Below are 22,082 nucleotides of genomic sequence, written 5' to 3'. Positions count from 1 at the left end.
CATATATGACTAGGTAGTAAGTAAGATCTTGCCTCTCTCGAGCCCTCTGTATATTCATCCAAAGTTCGACTCGAACACATACCTACTTCGTACATACCCAGGCCAGGTACTCATTAGGTGGGTCTATATGCTGGCATGAATTGATTATCATCCCCTTGGAACATCATCGACCCTGAAAATCGAAAGAAACCAATTATATCTTCAGAAATCCCCAAATTGAGGGATTCGACGCAGGGAGTTCTGTAAGGTTACATACTAAAAATACTAAATGTAAGAGTTGTACCCCCGGCTTATTGCACACTACTCTATTTTGTGACAAAATCCCTGCAAAAATGTTGTTTTTCTATATAAATTAATTATTTTTTTAATTCTTTAATAAATCAAAGATATAATTTGAAAATTGTTTATATAAATATTAATTATAATTAGTTTTTTAGAAAATAAATAAATTATTTTTAGTAATTTTTTGAATAAAGTTATAAGTATTTAAAGTTTGAAATTTTCAAAATCTTTAATATATAATGCTTTTTTTATACAAAAAAATTACTTTTTTTAATTTTTCAGTAATTCTAATTTTAAAAACCTATAACTTTTACAAAAAATAATTAAAAATATTTTATTCAGTTTTCTAAATCATTTTATTGATTTTCTATTATTTATATCAATTTCAATAATTCAATTTATTTATAACGTGATTTATCATCGAGTGGATTATATCATCGAGTGGGTCATCATTTTTATATACAAAATTCGTCTGTATGTAATCGTACACTTTCTTTATTTATTGATAGAATTTTTTAAAAATTAAAACTATGAAATTTAACTATATAAATACTACAAAAATCTCATCATTTATTAGAAATTCGAATTAATATAAGAATTATTATTAGGAATATTTTTTTGTAACGAAAATCGTAACAATTTTCACTTTTTTTAATATAAAATGAAAATATTTATATAAAAACTAGATTTTTAGAAAACTAAACTTTTATTATTATTTAATCTTTTTTTCTTTTTCTAAAATAATGATTAGTTATTAAAATACGAATATTCAAAAAGCCTTAATTTTGGTGTATTTTGAAGTGGCTCACTTGATGATAAATCACGTTATATCGAAATAATATAATATGGTTTATTAGTGAGTGGGTTATATTAGTGAATGAGTTATTTCGAAAATTATTTAAATCAAGCTTTCTAAAAAAGAAAGGAAATTGTTACAATTTTTGTTACAAAAAAACTATTTTTATAATAACAATTTTATAAATTCGAATTTCTTAAAACTAATTAGATTTTTAAAATTATTTTATATTCAAATATTTTGTATCAAATTTTCAGAAAATTATATCCATAAATAAAGAAAATATATAGTTATATATAAATTAAATAATTCATTCATTGATATAATCTGTTCACTGATAAACCACGTTATAGTTAAAAAGTTGAAAAAATAAGGGTTTTTGATATGTTTTCGCTAAGTGTGCGATAAGCCGGGGCTATAACTCTTACTAAGAAACACTAAAATGATGTTTTATAGCAGCCGCTTTTAGCGTTGGGGAGTTTTTCCCTATACAAGAAATTAAGAAATTCATACGAAACTTTTACACAAACACGTTACAACTTACAACTTACAAGAGAGAGAAACATCATCATCATCATCACCATCATCCAAAACACAATTCTACCACGACGGACTATCTATCTACTGGCTGGTATTCATCAAGATTTGAAACATAAAAAGCAAAAGTCCTAACTATTCCATCATTTTCCATCCTTTTCATCATGCATACGACATCATTACACTAAACGCCCTACACGGCATAGCATCTTTTATAACCCCCCCCCAGAAACCTCTTATGAGAGCGAACTTCGGAACACAACGTTGACCTGACTTTCTTGAAAGTTGTAACAGTGGCTTGTCACTCAAACTCTTTCCATTTCATAATTATTCTCTATTTCCCAGTCCCGAACATACATATATACAAACATACATACCTACATACCTACACACATACATACATACATACTTTATTAGACGGCAACCCTTGTAACAGCGGGAAAGCGGCAAAGATACCTAGCACACGCGCACACAGTCCTTCCTGGGGGAAAAAAAAAAGTCTGCATATTCGTACCCTGTCGATCAATTGAATCCTGGGAACAGGGCACTACCACCCCCAGGGTCCATCATCATCATATACGGAGAAAACTCCTCTATTCGCTTGTTCACCCGGAACCATCCAATTATATTCGTCAATTCAAAAGTGGCCGTGAAAGTGGTCGGCTTGGAGTACGCAACAGTCAGTGGTACTGCATTTCGGGAACGGAATTAGGGATTTCTATCAAATGGCTTCGCGGGGTTGATAGCACTCAGACATTACACATGACAGACGCATAACCTTGACACTCTTCTCGAATCAATCCAGCCAATTCTTGACCTTTTGAATCGACGATCTCCTTCAAGAGACTAGGTATCCTACCGCCTCAGTTCAATGCAATTACCATGTCCAATGACCATACGAAAATAGTACCACATACATCTAGCTCCATTTCTATATAACCTCCCTAGTTACCCCCTTTTCCATATTTTTGTTTTCCATTCATCACATCACACTTCATACAGATCACTTGTTGAAAGGTCAACTTCGAGTCTTTCGATTCACATCGTCTACCGATAGAACTGAGCATCTTATTAGAGATACAAACGCCAGATTCTTCAAAATGGAGACTACTTTTATGACTATTCACAGTGAGTAAATTCTTTCTCTGAATTTTAGATCGATATTGGAAACGGTCCTTAGTGGTATGACTTGTGAAAGAGTCGATGTTTGTGGGGAAAAGAGGGGTTGCTTTAATGTGGACAATGATGATGAGGGGAGATGAATGGGAAATTATAAGAAAAAGTTTTCTTGTTGATATTCCTTTGTTTTTTGGTATTCTTTGAGAGCAAGATCCAGAACCTAGGGCGGGTAAGGGAGGACTGGAGGACTGGTGAACCATTTCTTCACTCCAAAATAACCAGAAAAGTATTTGAATGATTAAGGGTGTCATCCCCCAAACCCCCTATGCTCGCTACGCTCGAAGATCTTATCTTCACTACTGGTCGGCCCCTACGGCAGTAGCCCCCGGAGGGCCAGCGGAGCGTCATTTATTTTCCTAATAATTCAAGAATGCTCCATGAATTAGGCTAACATTTACTTTTGATCAGACCTTACTCCTCAAGCCAACATTCTGTTCGCTTCAGAGTCGATCTCTGACATTCTTGGGTATGAACCTGAGGATGTTGTAGGCAAAGCTTGGTTCGAATATTTCGATAAGGACAACGATAATACACCATTTGCTCGTCAAGCTACCAGTCAAGGTGTTCACCTGGAAAAGGCCGCTGTTATTTATCATGCCAGAATCGCACACAAGAATAGCAAAGAGGATGGAAAACCTGATTGGGTCACTTGTGAATGTATCTTCACGGTTGTTCATGATGTCTTGGTTGCTTGTACAAGTCAATATACCGCAGATTCGCATGAGAATTACATGGATAGAATTCGTGGGGCTATCAGTATGACCGTTTCTTCCTCCTTATCACTTCACATTTACTAACAATGATTTAGGAAAGGAAACTTCCAAGAGCTTGGTCAAACGTTTCACTGCTCCACCAAAGGATTTGAGATATCACATGTTGGAAAACCTTTCCTTCAAATTTCGAGATCCCGTTACGGAGACTTCTACCCGCGAACCAAGAGCTGCTTTGATCCTCAATCGTTTTACTCGGAGTTTGACAGTCATGTATTCCACTGAAGCAATTGAAAAAGTTCTTGGCATCAGTAAGGAATATATTGTTGGTAAAAGCTTTTACGAATGCATTCAACAACAATGCTTGACCGAATCCATTGCCGCTATCGAAAGTGCCAAAGGAAATGATTCTATCGCTCATCTCATCTTTTGGTGTCGTGATCCACGTCATCCTCATGAAATCGAAGAACTCAATCAAGCTCTTGATGATGCTAGTGATATTAGTGGAAGCGAAGATGAAGGTGAAGGTGATGCAGTTGGTAGAAATTCCAACTCAGCATCTTCTCCAACGATCACACGAACTACTTCTCAACCTGGTAGAGAAGCAGACATTCGACGAAACAATCGTCAAAGATCTGCTCCCAATCCCAGTACTGGCCAGGTTTTACCTGTCTTTCAACGGATTCAATTGGAAGCTGTCATTTCTTGTACTTCGGATGGTTTGGTGGTTATTCTACGTAAAGCTCCTACTACTTCTCGTATTGATCATCAAGCTATTGCTCCATGGGGTGTTAATCCAATTGCGCCACATGTTGTTCGACCGGATCCAAATGATCGTTTTGTTCATGGTCCCGAAGCTACGGCTCTTCAACCTGGGGCATCTAAAGAAGAGTCCATCAAGAGTATTCGAGAAGTGGCTGTATTTGCTTGGGCACTTTGTGGCATCAATGGAAATATTGGAGCCTATGGACGTGGAGTCCCTGGTCCCAAATCTCAACCTCCAGCATTGCCAGTTTGGAATCCTCATGGACCAACTGAAATGGATCCGCCTGTTAATCAAGCAGAAGTAGACTGGGCTCGAAGACTTGGAAAGAGAAAGGAAACGGGTCATTCACTTGGTCATGTTTTTAGAGAGGAGAGAAATGAGAGAAGAGAAAAGAGAAGAAAGTTGGGGGAAATGAGACCAGATGGTTATGTTCAACATGATTATCAACCGGTTGGTCCAACTGGTTATGCTCATCAGAATAATGGATATTCTGGTACTTCCGCTCCTGGAAATGGAAATGGAAATGGCAATGGAATGGGAAATAATGGTAATGGTAATGGTAATGGTACTCATCATTAGCATCTTTACCTACCAGGCGAGCTTGCGTAAAGCAGTAAGACTTGTATCAAATGACTGGATGATGGAGAGCTGATTTGAAAAGGGATCTGATTATAGGTGGGAGAGGAGGAAGGATAAATTCAAAATTTGAAGTGAGAATTTGGTGAAGTGTTGCGATGATGAGTTACCACGTTCTTTTGGGGATATAGATGTTGCAAGGGGATGTTTATGATTCTTTTATGATTCAATTGGTGTTTATCTACCAATATAACTTAAAGGGAAAATAGCAAATAGCAATACACTCTTTTATATGTTACAAGGAGATTTCTATCTAGTATATCTATGTGAATGAATATATTGTGAGATTTATAGTAAAAATCCTGAACATCAATGAAATGACGGGGACTGGGGAATGGATAGAGAAGCTTGGACTTTGTCTATGTCAAACGGGAGATCTAACCGTAAATAGTTTAGTCCCATGTCTAGTATACGCAGCTCATGTTTAGCTTAAGGAAACCGTGGAATTTTGGATAGCTTCACGAACCTAGATACCTTATCGTCCGTAACGAAGCAATCTGCAAATAATCTACACTCGTTCATCCACATTTAGAAATTCCGGTTCTTTTACGCTACCAAGTTTGGGTTGATTCACCCACGGTTACGACTTCTTAAAGTTCTTGAAAGGACAGTTGCTTCGCACAGAACTTGGGTTTGAAGTATTACTCGGTACTTGGAGTCGCAATTACTTGTCCCAGCGCCTCTACTATATCATCGCATTGCCGGCGCCAGTATACCTTCGATAAGACGGAATCACTAAGTAGGAATCATGGCTTCGTCTTCAAATCCTTACCAACATTATGATCAACCTCGCGTCGAGGATGATTTGATTGATCCTGATGATGGTATGTTTATATCGATTTATGTTTCTCTGCAGATTCTCTTTGTGATTGGATGAGGGAAGGTGTAAAGGTTACAAGTTTGTGATCATGTCATACTGAATCTGGAGAGCGAGGGTTAAACATATTGATATTTCTATGATTGCTCCCCTTCTTCATGTCCTCCTGCATTGATTCCCCGCTTCCCATTCTCTCCACCCATCTACATATGCTAATCAATCCACTCAGCAACCCTCGATGATCTCGACGATCCCCTCAATGCCACTACCTCCCGCACTCCCCTGACCGGAAACATTCAACAAACGCAATCCTCCACGCAATCTTCCCAAAACTATCTCACCTCCCGTATCCCCGGCGAAGATCGTCGAGCTCCCACAAACACCCTCGATGAATCGGTGTGGGACACCCTCTCGCGCGATCTGACAGCCATCTGGTCCAAAATGCGGGAAGTGCTATATCCGAAATATCTTTTTGGGGGCTCGATGATTGATTCTCATGGTTTGCGAGGCGCATACTCGCAGTTTCGAGAAAATGGCATTCAAGGAGCGAGAGAAGAATTGAGGGGGATGATTGGAAGAGTAACAGATGTAGAGGGATTGACTCAAGGAAATGCGATGAGTGAGGGATTGAGAGATTGGGATTTATGGGGCCCGTTGGTTTTTTGCTTGGGCTTGTCTTTGTTGTTGAGTTTTAGGGCGAGGGGAGATCAAATGAGTAATGTTTTTAGTGGGGTTTTTGCTATGGTTTGGTTGGGGGAGGCGGTGGTGACGGTGCAGATTAAATTGTTGGGTGGGAATATGTGAGTATTTTTTTGTTTGTAGTTCTTCTACTTTTACACCCCTTTTCCTTTTCCCTTTTCTCACGCCTCATATTTGAATACCAGCTAACTCTCTCGTCAAGTTCCTTTGCCCAATCTGTCTGCATCATAGGCTATACTCTCTTCCCTCTCGTCATTGCCGCACTCCTCTCAGCTTTAGGTCTTCATCCCATCCCACGAATTCCCATCTACATTGTCCTGGTGGCGTGGAGTATGGCGGCGGGAATTAGTATCTTGGGAGGAAGTGGAGTGGTGAAGAATAGAGTGGGCTTGGCGGTCTTTCCTCTGTTTGTGTTTTATTTGATGTTGGGGGCGCTTTGTTTTATTTCTTAGGGTTTGGTGGGTTTGGGGGGTTTGAGGAGGGGAAATGGGGGGAGGGGAGAGGGGAGAGAATGGAGAGAAGTGGATGGGATATGAAAGGGAGGGAAAGTTGTGATTTGGAGAGATAGCGGGGTGGAGTGGAGAAGTGAATATGATTTGAAAAGAAAGGAAAATGAAGGGAATGGTAAAGGGAAGATGGGTAGGCTAGGGAAATTGAGGAGTCTTTTGCGAGGAGTGGAAATATTGATATTTTATTCGATTCGTCGCCCCCGAATACCAAAACTGTTATTACTATTAATAAGTATCCCTAGCGTAAACCAAATCTTGGAGTGAACCGAAGTTTTGAATTGTTGACACGGAGTTGCTTGTTAAATACTTATTAAACACCATGTCCTGCTATCTGAAATTTCCTGGTTGTATGTAGCGTATCAGCTTTTGATTCTCTCTATTTATATCACTGGGATTTTTTGTGATAAAATGAGATTGGGAAGAGGAAGAAGAAGGAGAAGATTTAAAATCATAGCATACATAGGTGTGAGTTTGAGTAGGTATCTTTGGTATCTTTTCCACATGTGCATCTTGTTTGGGTTTACTCATTTATGCTGATATTGAAAACATAGGGGAATAGCATGTCTTATATAGTCTTCATTCTTGATTTATCCAGTCTAATCCCTCTAACACGGTGGGTTAATGGATAGGAAGTGAATTGTTGATGATTGGATAGATAGTTTGTTATAGTGAGAATTCCCGAGACCTCGGGAGAGAAAGGGCGTCATGATTCACTTGGAGCTCCCTCCCCCCTTTATCTCCCTGTTTCTTTTCTCTCAAGTTTAAAAGCATCTGACCCGACTCGCTGGTGCCAAAGAAAAAATTGTTAATGCGGAATCCCAGTATACACAGGATGATAATGTTCAGTGAGCAGGATTAACGACTTCATCAGCGAATATCCTGACTGTGTTATGGAAAATGTACTTTGATGATTCAGTATTACACATATCGACTGATATAAACTCGCAAAAGAAGTTAAGTGTCGAACTTTATGATGGATTCAGAGTTTATTTCTACTTGACTATATTGGCAGTCACTGTCCATGTCCATTTTCACCAATTATGGTTAACTTACATTCTCGAGTGTTGTCATCTTACCATTCAATTCTTGTCATTCTTTCGATTCTTGTCGTCTGGGGAGTAATCGTACTTTTACTTTTCTCTACTTCTGTTACCAATTTTGGCAGAGGCAAAATATCAGAAATTCTGAAGCCCTCCCTAGCTAGAAATCGAGGAAGTTATGATAAACTCAACCTGCCTCTTTTTTACTTCATTATCATATTAGACCTAGGAAGAAAGCACTAGCTCATGATTGCTGTTGCCTTTTATATCCTTGAATTTGCTGACACTAGTATGTCCTGGTATTATCGGTAAAAATCGCTAGATTGAGAGGGATTGGAGTAATTATGTATCCTATCCATACAAATAGGGAGTTCGAAAGAGACACGTATTAAGTGAACACCTACTCCCTATTGAGACTTCCAAGGTTACATATGAAAACGTATTCGTGGCTTAGAATTTGAAAACTCAGCATAAGGAATGAAATCCGATTGCGGCAAATAGTATACATGTATGAGTAATAGTCGTCTCTACTCCATGCGAGCAAGTACTCCTTGAGAATGATCTTAAACTTCCCATTCAATTTCTCTCTTTGAATATGGACCTCTGATTTTTATACTTCCAAATAGTAAAGAGAAGAATTCCTATCATGAATCATTTCCATTGTCATTATTCAAACGCTGTGATACCTCTCGCTGTCAAAACTCACATATAGAACCCAAACTTCGTAACTTAAACATAGTCGCCATTGTCTGCGGGAGACCGAAGCAAGAAAATCTCGCGATATATGTAGGGAAATGTGCGATCGTAGCATCACCACATGTACCGTGGTGTCAGGTATCTCTATCGGCTTGTGTGAGAAAAGAAACAGCTTGCTAAATTCATGATTTATATGTCCTCCTCTTTGAACACCATCCTTTCAAAACTATGATCTACATTCTAATCAAGCAATACAGTCCCACGAAGAAGCCAGTTCTGTACCAAATCATACATTACTCATCGTTCATTTCCAAACCTGGGGTATAAAATAAGAAGTTTCAATAGAACTGTTTTCTCTGTAGTGAGATCCACGTATAGCAGGACATGGAACAGGGAGCTACTCGCGAAGGTACTGGGAAAGATAAGTCCCAGTCCAAACACATGCTCAAACGAACCTTCAATTTCCCGTGGGATTTCTTTATCACTTGAAATATATGGCTCAAGATGTTTTCGCTGTCATTTACTCCTCCTTCACAACTGCGACCCCTGATTTCTTGTTATCAATACACAACACCTCACCAATACCCAGATATTCCCTATGATTCATCTTCACCTTAAGCTAAACATAGTCCCAAACATCCCAGTCTCCTCTAAGGCCCTGACAAAAAATTCCATAAACCTACTGCGATACACGAGGAGCTCTAGTACGACTTTGATACGCGAAGCTCAAGCACGACGTGTTTTTTTATATAGTGAGGATTTTATCTCTTTTTCTGTTAATGAGTGGATATCTTTCTGAATAGCATGATACGTGCTTGAAGCACCCAGGTATCGACAGCTGGAAAGACTTGCTTGATTATCATCTGCGAGTATAAAAGGTACTGTGGTCTGGGGATCAAACATTAACTTGATATAGACGAGAAGCTGAATTATCAGAAAAAGGAGTACGTACAGAGAGAAGATCAGCTTTACATACTGATTCGTCGACTAAGCATCCGTGTGGTGTCATTCATACCTCTGGACTGAATACTAAAATCTCCAGACCAACAAAGATGTGTGTTTTATTATTGTCATTCCCAACACTAAAAATCCGTCATCTCTCGCATAATTAAATTGTCTACTATCGTTCATCTCTCACTACTCTCAAAGCCTCATCAATCCAGTTCACATGGTTTTCTAAACCAAAAAAACACTCCGCCACCCACAAACAAAAGAAATCCCCTTCAAACCCCGTATTCACAACTCAGCAGAGCGTAGATCCTTCATAGGACCGTCCTCATACTTGTGGGTTTGCATTACTGATGAAATCACACAGACGATGAGATTTTATATTAATCTCGCTGCTTCGAAAAAGAGAAGAGCAGAAATCCAGAAGGCTGAGTGAATCCCTTCTCATCTAGATACCTACCTACGTTTGAAATTCAATTCAGGCGAGAATCCTCCTCGAGGACGTATATAAACCGGGCTTTTTTCACGAATAGTTTCCATACATACACTTGATAATACGAAGGCAAAGTCATACTATGGTCTCCTTTCGCTAGCTGCGCGAACTCCTTCTACCTAGGTACCTACATATTGTCCGTTTGGGTCTCAGTCTTGGGGAGCAGTATATCTCACACCATCCGAACTATCTCAGCTGAGATGTATCGATTTCTGTTTCCATTTCCATTATCGTTATCATTATCATTGCCATTAAACACACTCCAAATGTGCATTGTCAATTCCCACCCCGCATCAATCGAATTTTCTGCACTCCAACTACTAGCCACAAATAGAATTACTTCCTTTTCTCCAACTATAACCCAACCCAACCCAGAATCCGAAACCCCCAAAACTCATCAAGCAGGACATTTGACTTTGTAGTCGTCTCCATTCCTGTCACCCATACTTCCTACACATCAAACCCATGCAGTTCTTATATACCCAGAATCTCTACACTCGTCCCCTATCCTATCCACCCTCACAATCCCCCCCACAATCCCCTAACACCAGAACGAGCAAAAATTAAGTAAATTACCCCCCTTCCCCGCCTCCTCTTCAATATCAAATCAACACACTCCTCCCTCCCCCTCCCCAAACACCACATATAAAACATAAACCCCATTCAAACCCCCATTCAAACCCCAAACCCTACCCAGCATCCCACTCCCCAACCCCATCCACAAATCAAAAAGCAAGCCATACAGGATCCAAACCGTACAAGCGATATGAAACTTCTCATTCACGACTACAAGTACCCTCTCAAAAGGCCCATGATCCATCCCCAGCTCTCATATAGTATATAAGAAAAGTAATCGAATACCCCATCCCGATTCTCAAACCACGAAACTTCTCGCTATCAGATTTAAACCTTTACTTACCGTCGTTATATTACTTATAGATACCTTGTTGTTAACTAAATCATCGTGTAAATCATAATTCTGCATGATCTACCAGTATGAAGTCACATGAAATTCCATGGAAATACGCAACGCAGCGAGTTGAGATGGAAGAAATGGATTTGCAAACATAGTAATGTGGACTTCCTATGCGATAGTTTTGCCGCTTTTGGGGAAAACATGTCTCTACGGTATCAATGGCCATCACTTACTTTTATGGTAGCATTGAGCTTTACAAGAAGACTCAGATCTAAAGCGCTGGCAGGAATCGATTCACCAGCGCCTCACGCACGCCCGGGTGAAAACTTGTAGTTGATGTATGCTCTATAAAAGATCAATTTCGAATACTGGAACGGATTTTGATTTAGTCTTGTTTGCTCAAGCTGGAATGCATCTTTTTAGGATTGCCATAGTTGCAAGGATGATCGATATTCGAGACTCGAGTTAAAAGGTAAGACAACAGGTTATGGGTAATGTTATCAATTGATATTGGAGGAAAGTCCACTATAGATAGATACTCGAGTACATCCCATCAGAGTCTGAAGTCAAAGAGAAGAAAAAAGAGCAAAAACGATAATGATAATGATATATTTCAGTAGCAGTAAGTAGAAATGTTCCGCTTAATCTCATATCCCATTATATTAAAACTCAGAGTCCTTGAATAGTGTTGGCCAAAGATATCTCCAAGCTTGTAAAACCAGTACGCCCAAAGTCCCTTTTCAAAAGCTCTTCGGCCCTTTGATTAGCAACCTTGGATAAATCGTTAATACTATCATCATGAAAGTCATCCATGATTTTGGCATTGGGTCGAAGTTTGCGGAAAGTTCTCAATAAAATGTTATTGTTGAATGGTTTGGCAAAAGCAAATAACCTCTCATTCTTCACATCCTCATCGATCAATGCAGAGACGTGAAGACGACCTACATCCTGTACATCGACGAAATACTGAGGAGGAAGGTTTTTCATCATGGAGTTATCTCCCAAGTAAAGTTGTCGAACAAGGCCACCGGTAGAACCTTGTGCTGGATCTAAAACCAAACCCATGACAGTATCTGGGAGGACGGCATTGGCTACAAAGCCTGGTTTCTTTTCCTTTACGAAATTCCATACCGCTCGCTCGGACTCAACTTTACTAGAACCGTAGACAGCCCATGTTCTCGAGGGCTCATATGGTGGTGGGGCATGCGCTGCTTCGACATCTTCATCATTCCATGTATTTTCATCGATATAAAATTCCTTGTTGGGCTTCGGACTTGTTGCGGCCATAGACGAGGATGTAATGACGAAACGTTTAACACTCGGTTCTGCGGCTGCAGATTTAAGAAGGCCATTTACACCAGCGAGACATTCTGGAATAACCTGAGTGAGGGGTTAGAAGTTAGACTCGTATTATCAATGGAATGAATAAAGCCTTACGTCATTTGGGTTTGGTGAGAAGGACAAGTTGGATGCTACATGTGCAATTCCAGTTACACCCTTCACAGCTTCATCAAAAGCTCCTTCATTGGCCATGTTTGGTACAACTGCCACCTCCACTCTATCTTTTCCATATTGCTCCTCCCAAAGGTCGAGTAGTTTCTTCACTTTGGAAGCATCTCTCGTAGTACCTCTGACTCGATATCCTGCTTTGAGCAGTTGATCAGCTACGTGAGATCCAATGTAGCCATTGATGCCGGTAACAAGGACCGTTGAATCTTTAGGAATTGCAGGAGACATTCTGAGAAAAGGAAGCTGTGCAAACAATGGTGAGTGAAGTTCGAGAGGGACCTGAGTATGTATCTTAAGCAGTGATCGTCAAAGTCTAAACGTGTACAATGTCAAATACTTATACCTAGATGGGAATGAGCTGATATAGCACGCAAGCTAGAAGCCATGGTACAAGTCTATTAACAATCAACTTTCTGTATGATTGATTATCAAAGCATGCCAATATCACACGGCGTCGTTTCATGGTTTCCGAGCGTGGCAGATAGCTGCAGATGTGGTGATTGTGGATTAGACCTCAGATAAAGCTGAAGGCGTGGGCATTTTTGGTATAATTTTATATGGTTAACCTTACCTAGGTACCGGTACGGAGGTAAGAATTTATCCGGCTACCGGAGTTAAGAGTTGTCTTGCGCTGGCGTCGGACGGACTTCGCAGCTTAAATTGGAGAAATCCGACTTGCAAGTTGGTTTTAACCTTTTACACCTTTTAACCGCCCGGCGAACCTTAATTCAAGCTTCAAAATGGCCGAGTGTTATTTCGCTCCCGGATTTCTACCACTTCATCATCTTCATCAATCACGGCAGGTGATCAATTAGATTATCGAAGCAATCATCAAAGGCATTAATTGCAATACTGACGTTGATACTGGTGTTGATACATGATGGAGAAAAAAAGTTCTGCAATTGGGAACTTTTACACAGTTCAAACAACCTACAACTCGACCTCTCGAATCAACTCAGTTGAGCAAAAATGAGGTAGAAGTCGCGATGGCTGCTCCTGGCTATCGGACAACATACAAATGGTAGGTCCAGTCAATGAATGGCAGGGACGATTTGAGATCTTTCCATGTGAGTTTTTCTCATGGGTATTGTTATGATATTTTTTGCTGCTTTCTCTTCATGCCCTTCACCTCCTTCACCATCTCCCCCAAAAGAAAACACAACTCCGCTCAACCTCAGCAATGGCATCTACAAGTAGGCTCACCCCGTCAAATGGTTCCAGAAATTCGGGTGGTCTTCGTCCGCCATTAAAGCATTCGATTCAGATTTCTTTTTCAAGCCTACCAGATGAAGTTATTATTGCTAGGAACAAAGCTCGTGCAGAGAGTGCATCTCCACAAAGTACTGAAGAAGATCGACTCATTCCTGGCTTCGAGGTAAACCACTTAGGATTCAGGGTGACAACAGGAATTGCTCCAGAAGGTGAAAGTGGTCGAAAAGGATTAAGTCCCATCAAATGTATTCAACTTTGCTGGAAATCTTCAAGTAGTGCTTCACAAGCCGTCAATTTTCTTTGGCCCATTGTTCCTGTTGCTATCGTCATCACATATGCTCGCCCGGAATGGCATACAATCATATTCATTCTCAATTATTTATCCATGATCCCTTCAGCAAATCTTATCGGTTTTGCTGGTCAAGAACTATCTCGGAAATTGGACAAAGTATTCGGCATTTTGATGGAAACCACCCTTGGATCTGTCGTTGAAATTGTAATGTTCATGGTACTTCTTGCCAGGGAACAATTTCAAGTCATGCAAGCCGCTATCATGGGTTCTATATTGGCCACTCAATTGTTATGTTTAGGCATGTGCTTCTTCGTAGGAGGATTGACACACGATGAGCAAGAGTTCGATGAGGAAATTAGTGAAGTCGGAAGTGATTTACTTCTTCAGGCGTATGTGCTCTTCCATATCTCATAAAAATGTATCGTCTAACTTAATGAACCAGTGGACTCGGTCTCATTGTACCCGCGGCTTTCAACATGGCAGTTAAGAGCGCCAACTCTGATTATGATCCTTTCGTACTCGCTGATTCCGTCCTCCACATCTCACGAATGACATCTATCCTACTCATCATTTCGTACGCTTTATACGTATATTTTCAGATGCGCTCTCACCAATCTATATACGACGCTATTTTTGAGGCCGATGAACACAAACAAGAAGATTATGAAGAAGACCTTCTAAAGGAGAAGTTGACATTTACGGAATGCGTTGTGGCATTGATCGTTGCAATTAGCATGGTTACGTTCACTGCTATTAGACTTGTGGAAAGTATTGAATTTATTGTTGATGAAGATGGCATTTCCGACAGCTTTGTCGGTTTGATATTGGTTCCACTTGTTGAGAAGTTTGCCGAACATCTCACAGCCATTGACGAAGCTCATGACAATTCTATGAATCTGGCTCTTTCACACGTTTTAGGTGCTACCATTCAAACAGCTCTATTTAACGCTCCACTTGTTGTCATTATTGGTTGGATCGTTGATATCCCAATGGATTTGAATTTCGATCTTTTTATTATTGTTGTCTTGATTCTGTCCATTTTGGTGGTGGGAAATTTCTTGAAAGATTGCAGATCCAATTACTTAGAGGGTGCTCTCTGCGTACTCGTGTACATCAACATCGCTGTGGCAGCTTTCTATTATCCCAATCCGCCAAAAGTTATTCCGCCACATTTTTGAAGTGAAGAGACGGAAATAAGATGCTATGAAGGGCATATGATGTATTGTGCTTTGGTAATCTTGAATTCGACGCGTGCCGAATGCTCCAGTTGCTGGCGATCGAGGCACAATTGCCAATATAATATGTGGCTCTTGTTCTGTCTATACTTATTTGAATCGAATTTTTGGCAGGGCATCTTACGAGACTCGCGAATGGGTATCTGCTAGCTTTTCCTGTAAATATTGATAGATCTGAGAATAAAAAGAGTCTTATAGATATGCCCGTGAGTGCGGTGCAAAGTATACGATGTGATTTCATGATATACTAGAGTATTCAGGTTAAAGGTGGGAGCGTCTTTGATGCCGTGCGAACATCAATGTGACGAGAGTCTAATAGTATGAATGAAGATCCTTACCAAGTCTAGTGAATTGAGTTAATGGGCTCATAGAAGGACGCACACTTCACCGTGTCGACTCAGAACCAAAAGCTTTGGCAATTTGATCAGTAGAGCTGTATGGGAGCTTTCTTCTTTTGGCTTTTTGGCTTGATCATTCATGCAAAATCCTGATTCATCCTCAATATCCGGGAATCATGTGCCGACATTACACCCCTGTCTCACCACTATTGCAGACTCGTTACTTGCGCTCTTGATAACACACCTCTCAGACCACTCAGATGAAGACGCATAAAGCCTTACAATCATCCATGTACACGCACTATCCAAAAAAAAAACGAACAAACTCGAACCAAAAGGCCTATATGAATTGCTAGGTGCATGACATTAAATCGCAAACTTATCAGGTCGGATTGTGTAGGATTTGACAAGTTGCATACAAGATCCATTCGCGTCCAGAATATTTGCTCGAAGTTGATAGTCTAGAAAGAAGGAAAGACGGAAAACTGCTATGCGATAGGGATCGCTTCAATATTTTACTAGATGCCGCTCACAAGCTGGCAGCTGGAAGGGTGTCATGATCAACCAATACAGTGCCGGAAAATCAATACTTTATCCAATCAAGGCGAATTCCTTAATTTTCGGATAATCGAAAATTTCCTATGCGATCAAGCTTGAAGCATGGATCAGGAGCATACCAGATATGGTATCCAATATTTGGCATCTTCTGTTCGACATAAAGCTTGAAACTTTTTACCGCCGACTCACTTTGACTACGGATAGACGAAAACGCTAATTCGACAATTTTCCACCCATCTCTCTGGACCCATTCTTTGCTCGTGACGAGATCGAACTCAAATCTGCTCCGAAAGAATGCTTCAACAGTTTTTGCCGACAATTTGGTGGCTGGGCCTCTAATTCTGACTACTCTTGACATTTTCTCATATCGACCTTCCGCTGGCATTACTTTAATCCTATTCCACATGACTATGAGTCTCTCTCCGCGAATATAAAGGCCACGGCCGAACTTCGCGTCATGAATGAAGTCTTGTGCTGCTTCTCGAGTGAGGAAGACAAGATCGGCAGCGGCATGAGTAAAAAGTCCTTTGATGGGAGGAGTGTAGTTAAAGGAGAAAACCTTGCCATAGGTAATCACAGCGAAGATCTCGGAATGACTAGCTTCTGGAGCAATTTTATGGATTCTCACCGAACAATTCTCGTGGTCGAGACACCTCGCATTGCGGAGATTGAAGTTGGTGAGCTCGCCTTTGTAATTTGGATTGGAAGGAAGACCAACTTCTGCAGCTTTACGAATCATTTCGGGATTGGTTGGACGGCTCTCACCCTTGAGGATTGCTGACGGAATGAACTCGTATGCCTTTCTATCCACATCTTCGTGTACTGGATACTTATCTAGCACCAGGTCGTGTTGGGGTATCTTGGTTATTGATTCGTATCTATGAACACCATTTGAGGTGTCAATAAGTGGCATGGGTGGCAGAGTTTTATCCCAGCTGGGTATTTGGGAATGATTTTCGTCAGGCACTGGCGTCGTCATGTCAGTCGATGTAGTCGATGCAAACGAAGATGACAAACTTGGACCAGAAGCCGTTGAAACAGATCGAGTGTAAGACTCATCAGATGAGGACATGTGGGATCCAACCGGCCTCTCAGTGTACATCCAGAGGTATTGGATCATGGTACCTCGATAGTTTTCATTGAAAACTCTATCAGATGTTGCGGTAGATGTATCTTCGGCATTGAACGCTACACTCACTTTGGATGAAAAACTGCCAGCCTTTTGTGCATAGTCAAATACTTGCATACCTCCGTTTGTTGGAATGCATGAAGTATGGTTTCCGTGGAGATCGACCGCCTCAGTAACTGATTCAACCCATGAAGCGAAAGGAAACTCGCTATTATCTGCCTCTAGTCAGCAATGAATAGTGTAAGCTTGGTCTTAGCACATACAGCTAATATCCTGCTTATTATCCAAAATCGTGGTGCTTCTCACTTTGGAGCTGGTTTGCATCAAAGTTGGCAGCTTGCAGGAACCCTTGATTCTCCCATCATACTGACATTCGTGTTGATGGTCACGAAATTGCTGCTTCGCACGATCAAGAGAGAGCTCCCACGTACTTGGTTGATGGACCATTTTCGTTTGTGTTTGAGAGCACGAGTCAGGAAAGGGATCAAGATTGGCGTATAAAGATCAAGACTAGCGATTTGTTGTGATGCTATCTTCGAAGAAAGTTCTGCAAGAGGCGACGATAGTTGACGCTATTTAATCTCAAAAAATTTGAAAATCTGAATTTTTTTGAAATTAAGTCCGGTGTTCGAATTAGGATGTAACCAATTATCCAAGTCAACATGCAGGTAACCGTGGGGGGAGACTCTTCGATTGATTGGGTAGAAAGGTCTCGAATCAGGCAGCAACTCTACATCGATGCAAAGGAGGGGAAACAAACGAATATGCATTAGAATGAGCTTTGTTTTTGTGATCTGTACTTTATCGTGGATGTGTTGGAAACCTGAGATGCTATGACGAGGCGGAAAGTACCAGGATGATACCCGGGTGGTGGTGGATAGCTACAGATAGTTTGGGAAAAAAAAGGAATTTGTGGATAAGGACTCATTTGGTTGTTTCTACTCCAAGGCTGCATTGCATTGTTGGGAAAGCTGCACTCTTCGCTTACTCCAATTGGACTTTGTATCGTGGGCTAGCGGACTTTGCGAATGGGATCTGGTGTTTTCTGGACATCACTTGGTAGTTCGAAGATTGAGTTGGAGCCTATTGAGAGGAAGGCACTCCGAATTTCGTGAAAACCTAGGGACATAGTCTCCTCCTTCCAAAGCTTACTCAAACGGCTTGACTAAAAGCATCTGGACTTCGAGTTTTATTCTATGCATCTCCAGACAATATTATACAGATTCTTCATGAGCTCATACTGGATTATGCCTAATCATTCAAGGCAAGGAGCAACTAGGGCTCTTTCCTCGGAGTTTTCCAAAGCGATACTTAAAGTCCTTCGATGTATTTCACTACCAGAGGTTATCCATCTTGGTCAAATCAGCCTAGAAGCTTCTCCTGTACAAACGTTTGTTCGAGCGCAGGACAATGAGTCTCATTCATCTCTTCACATCATATCACATCAGGCCAAATCATGAGCTTATGATTTTCATGATAGAAATCAACGATGAACTTTTAACCTGGAAGCTGCCCAGGATATCCTGAGTGTGTAATAAATCAAACGCTATAACCACCAACATGAGCCTCTTCTGATCAAGCTCTTCCTTCACTAGACTCTTCGGAGTCTGGAATAGGAATGTGGAAGTCGAGGCACCATCACTCGCTGTAAGTGTCGTAATAAGTGATGAGTACTTTGTTGGGGTTATGTATAATTCATTGTACAGAGCAACTATGTGGTGAGAATATGATATAGACGTGCTGGTCTGATAGATTCCGGTTTTGACAAACCTGTCAGATGAAAGTCGCTCGAGTCTGTTTTGATGCAGATGAGGTATGTCGTGGGGCTTCTTTCGCTGGTGATGACATCAATGTGTAGTGGGGGAAATAAAATGGTCAATAATATGGCTTTTGACCTTGATAGGCCACTCCCCTTTAGACGGGAGGAACTTATGGCCGAAAATCTGTGCGCAAGGGTTCCTTCCTTCTATGATACTCTTACTCTAGAGTCAATCTCGCCTCGCTAGTTTCCTCACTCAGTACGTCTCCAACACTTTGCATCTGGGCCGGTACCCTTCTCGTACTTTGGTCCAGCTCGTTGTGCGGTGTTTGTATTCCCACTTCGATTCGGTTCGCGCGATGCCCCTGCACGCCAACTAGAAGTGCGAATACTATCCAATGTGCGAGGCTGTAGTTGTGGTGGCGGTGGTGTGATTTGACGTGTACGTGGCCGAGGCATGAACATGTCTCTGCCTTGAGCCGTACTTGGATCACATGGATCAGCAGCAAATCGGATATCGAACTGATCTCCTAATCCTTGTGCCGCGACTTTCTGCTTGAAGCAGCGGAATGCCATTCTCGACTGAGCTTTAATGCCGCAAAAAGATAACTCTACAACTTTTTGATCAGTCCTGTGATCCCATTCCTTTCGGGAAATGATAAATAATTTCATATCCTTGCCGAAAAAATCTAAGAGATCTTGGGCGGAGAACCCAAAAGATCGTGGACCGCGAAGTTGCACCACGCGCGATTGATGACTTTCGTCCTCTGGCACAGGACACTTTCGATTTCGATTCCATTCTACAGTGATTCGCTGCCCCAGAATTTGGATCCCATCACCTGTCTCACTATCTGCGAGATATCTTTCTGCAGCTTCGCGTACGCAAAAGCAAAGTCGTGCAGCTGCATGGGTCCACTCTTCATTCGGTGCGTTCCACGCCACCGAATACACTTTCCCGTGGTGGATCGTGGCGAAGAGATCTGCCATCTTAGCTTTGGGCTGGATATTCGTGATGTGGAGTGCGCAGTTTTCATGCGCTGGAGTCAAAAGATCGTTCAAGACTTCGGCGGTGATTTCACCTTCGTATTTGGGGTTGGGTTGCACCCCGGCTGTGTTTAGTAGAGCTTGGATCTCTGGTGTGATCATGGCTCTTTCACCTTTTTTTAGTCGAGCGGGGACAAAGGGGATCAGTGGTTGTTCGCTTGGGAGAAGTCCTCTTGATGGGGGAGCTGGACCTTCGATCGCTGTGTCGATTATCATGGTGCTGTATTCTTCCTCGGAGGTCTCGGTATCGCAGTAATAGTGAGTATCTTCTCGTTATGTCAGTAATTACTCTGTATAACAGATAAGTTATATGGAGGTACCAAAAGATATATCGCTAGTATCACCTGAAATCTTGCTTGAGTCTAACGCATTTTTCGCACCCTCCATAGTCGCATTCATGATTTCCTCTGCAAGACCTGTTGGTTAGATTGTTCGTATTGAGCAAAGGGGCTTGGATGGATTAGTTGACATACTATTCTTGCGAGGACCACCCAAGAAGATATTTCCTCGACCAAACGATGGTGGGAAGTTCGACATATCGAATATTCGAAGATTGCAGCGGGAGATATGATTCGAAAACTTACTTTTTTCTTGCAGATCGAGGAAGAGTCAAAGATATAGATCTTGAAAGGGTTTTTAGATCGATCTAGCAGGTGTACGAATCTTCGAACTCGGTCTGTCTCGCGCGTATAATCACGTGGAATCAACGAGACTGGTGAGGATATTCTGAACACAAAATTGGTGCGTAAATTTCGCTATACAGCGATGGGTTGATGGAAAATGGGCTTCTTTCTCAGAGAGTTTGTCCAGTTGCAAATACAAGAGTCTCGAGCTCTTGGGAAAGGGGAAGAACAAGGAGATTTGTTATGGTGATTTATGAATTAGAGATTGAACTAGGGAAATGTTGGATGTGAAATGTATCGAGAAGTTGGAGAGGTGGATGTTCGGGGTTTGAGAGGTGGGGGCAGGAGACGGGGAATTTGGAGGGTTTTATAAGGGGTTGAGATGTCGAGGTGAGTGAATAGTTGGGGATGCATGGGTGGGTGGGTGAATGATTGATGGATGGATGAATGATTAGATAGTTGAATGATGGGTGTTTGGAGTGAAGTATTGTTGATGTACAGGGAAGGGTTGTTTTAAGCGAGGGGTTTGAGGGGGTTTGGTTGGTTCGAGGGGGTTCGTACGGTAGCTAGATTGTAGCTAGGTTGGTACATAGGTAGCTGGCTTTGGTTCGATCTAGTTCGTTTAGTACAGTAATAGGACTAGGATTCATTTTGATATCGAATCTGATATTGAGTTCCTGATTTACCTGGAATTGACTAGAGGTGGAAGATACTGGAATGGGAGAGTAATTGTGAGAATAATTTTTGGTACGGTATCTATATATCATAGAATCTATATCATGGAATGGAAAGAATTCGAAGAACAGCTGCAGGTATATGATGTCCTTACATGATGATTCGGGAATCTTGGTGAATCTGGGGGAGTGTGTAGAAGGGAGTAAATATTGATGAGTATATATTGATGAGTGAAAAATGTTTTGTGAAAATTTGTCTAGAATGTTGATGGTTTTCGTTGTGTGTCATTTTTGGGGGTTTGAATGGAAGGGGGGATGTGTGTATTGTTGGATGGATGGATGGATGGATGGATGGAGTCTACTTGAGTTTCGGAGAAGAGAGAAGAAAGTGTTTGGAAAATGAAAAGGGATATAAAGAGTAGAAGAGTAGAGATATTAAAATACTTTGTTTTTCTACTTGACTTGAACACAATACAACTTAAATCAAGATGTTAGATGAATACTATCAAATAGTTTTTGACAGTGTTGATAGTGAAGTAAAATGATCTCTGGGAAGAGAATGGTTCATGTTGGTGCTACGGTGTGATGGTGTGCATTGTGATGTAAGCTGTGGTGTGGATTGAGGAAAGTGAGGAAATTTGGAGAAGTAGGGAGGGAAGGTGGGTGTTTGTTGGGTTGATGGGTT

The 22,082-nt window shown here is 41.1% G+C and overlaps 6 protein-coding genes across 6 annotated transcripts; 3 read left to right on the top strand and 3 right to left on the bottom strand.

The window, feature by feature from the left end:
• Window positions 1-2,715: 2,715 nt before the first annotated feature.
• EAE97_010419 (uncharacterized protein) lies at window positions 2,716-4,849 on the top strand (the record flags this gene model as incomplete). Its single annotated transcript, XM_038880934.1, has 3 exons — window positions 2,716-2,743; window positions 3,203-3,550; window positions 3,603-4,849. 3 exons carry the CDS (start codon window positions 2,716-2,718, stop codon window positions 4,847-4,849), a joined length of 1,623 nt encoding a protein of 540 aa, XP_038728328.1.
• A 480-nt stretch (window positions 4,850-5,329) lies between these two features.
• On the top strand, window positions 5,330-6,892 carry EAE97_010418 (uncharacterized protein). The gene is made up of 3 exons (XM_038880933.1): window positions 5,330-5,730; window positions 5,953-6,523; window positions 6,625-6,892. Exons 1-3 carry the CDS (start codon window positions 5,655-5,657, stop codon window positions 6,872-6,874), a joined length of 897 nt encoding a protein of 298 aa, XP_038728327.1. The 5' UTR covers window positions 5,330-5,654; the 3' UTR covers window positions 6,875-6,892.
• Window positions 6,893-11,693: 4,801 nt separating this feature from the next.
• On the bottom strand, window positions 11,694-12,761 carry EAE97_010417 (uncharacterized protein; the record flags this gene model as incomplete). The annotated part of the gene is made up of 2 exons (XM_038880932.1): window positions 11,694-12,404; window positions 12,462-12,761. 2 exons carry the CDS (start codon window positions 12,759-12,761, stop codon window positions 11,694-11,696), a joined length of 1,011 nt encoding a protein of 336 aa, XP_038728326.1.
• Window positions 12,762-13,713: 952 nt separating this feature from the next.
• Window positions 13,714-15,215, top strand: EAE97_010416 (uncharacterized protein; the record flags this gene model as incomplete). Its single annotated transcript, XM_038880931.1, has 2 exons — window positions 13,714-14,426; window positions 14,480-15,215. 2 exons carry the CDS (start codon window positions 13,714-13,716, stop codon window positions 15,213-15,215), a joined length of 1,449 nt encoding a protein of 482 aa, XP_038728325.1.
• Window positions 15,216-16,223: 1,008 nt separating this feature from the next.
• On the bottom strand, window positions 16,224-17,744 carry EAE97_010415 (uncharacterized protein; the record flags this gene model as incomplete). Its single annotated transcript, XM_038880930.1, has 2 exons — window positions 16,224-17,512; window positions 17,561-17,744. The coding sequence occupies 2 exons, from the start codon at window positions 17,742-17,744 to the stop codon at window positions 16,224-16,226; spliced, it is 1,473 nt and encodes a 490-aa protein (XP_038728324.1).
• Window positions 17,745-19,308: 1,564 nt separating this feature from the next.
• EAE97_010414 (uncharacterized protein) lies at window positions 19,309-20,637 on the bottom strand (the record flags this gene model as incomplete). The annotated part of the gene is made up of 3 exons (XM_038880929.1): window positions 19,309-20,366; window positions 20,421-20,516; window positions 20,574-20,637. The coding sequence occupies 3 exons, from the start codon at window positions 20,635-20,637 to the stop codon at window positions 19,309-19,311; spliced, it is 1,218 nt and encodes a 405-aa protein (XP_038728323.1).
• Window positions 20,638-22,082: the final 1,445 nt, after the last annotated feature.

Source organism: Botrytis byssoidea, assembly GCF_014898295.1.
Source record: "Botrytis byssoidea strain MUCL 94 chromosome Unknown BBYS_027, whole genome shotgun sequence".
Taxonomy (NCBI): domain Eukaryota; kingdom Fungi; phylum Ascomycota; class Leotiomycetes; order Helotiales; family Sclerotiniaceae; genus Botrytis; species Botrytis byssoidea.
This window is presented reverse-complemented; position numbering and strand designations above follow the sequence as displayed.

Bases quoted from the DNA above. Each gene is read 5' to 3' on its own strand.
- EAE97_010418 (XM_038880933.1), top strand. From the start codon at position 5,655: ATGGCTTCGTCTTCAAATCCTTACCAACATTATGATCAACCTCGCGTC. The intron at 5,731-5,952 runs GTATGTTTATAT...CAATCCACTCAG, and splicing joins TTTGATTGATCCTGATGATG to CAACCCTCGATGATCTCGAC. The intron at 6,524-6,624 runs GTGAGTATTTTT...TCTCTCGTCAAG, and splicing joins AAATTGTTGGGTGGGAATAT to TTCCTTTGCCCAATCTGTCT.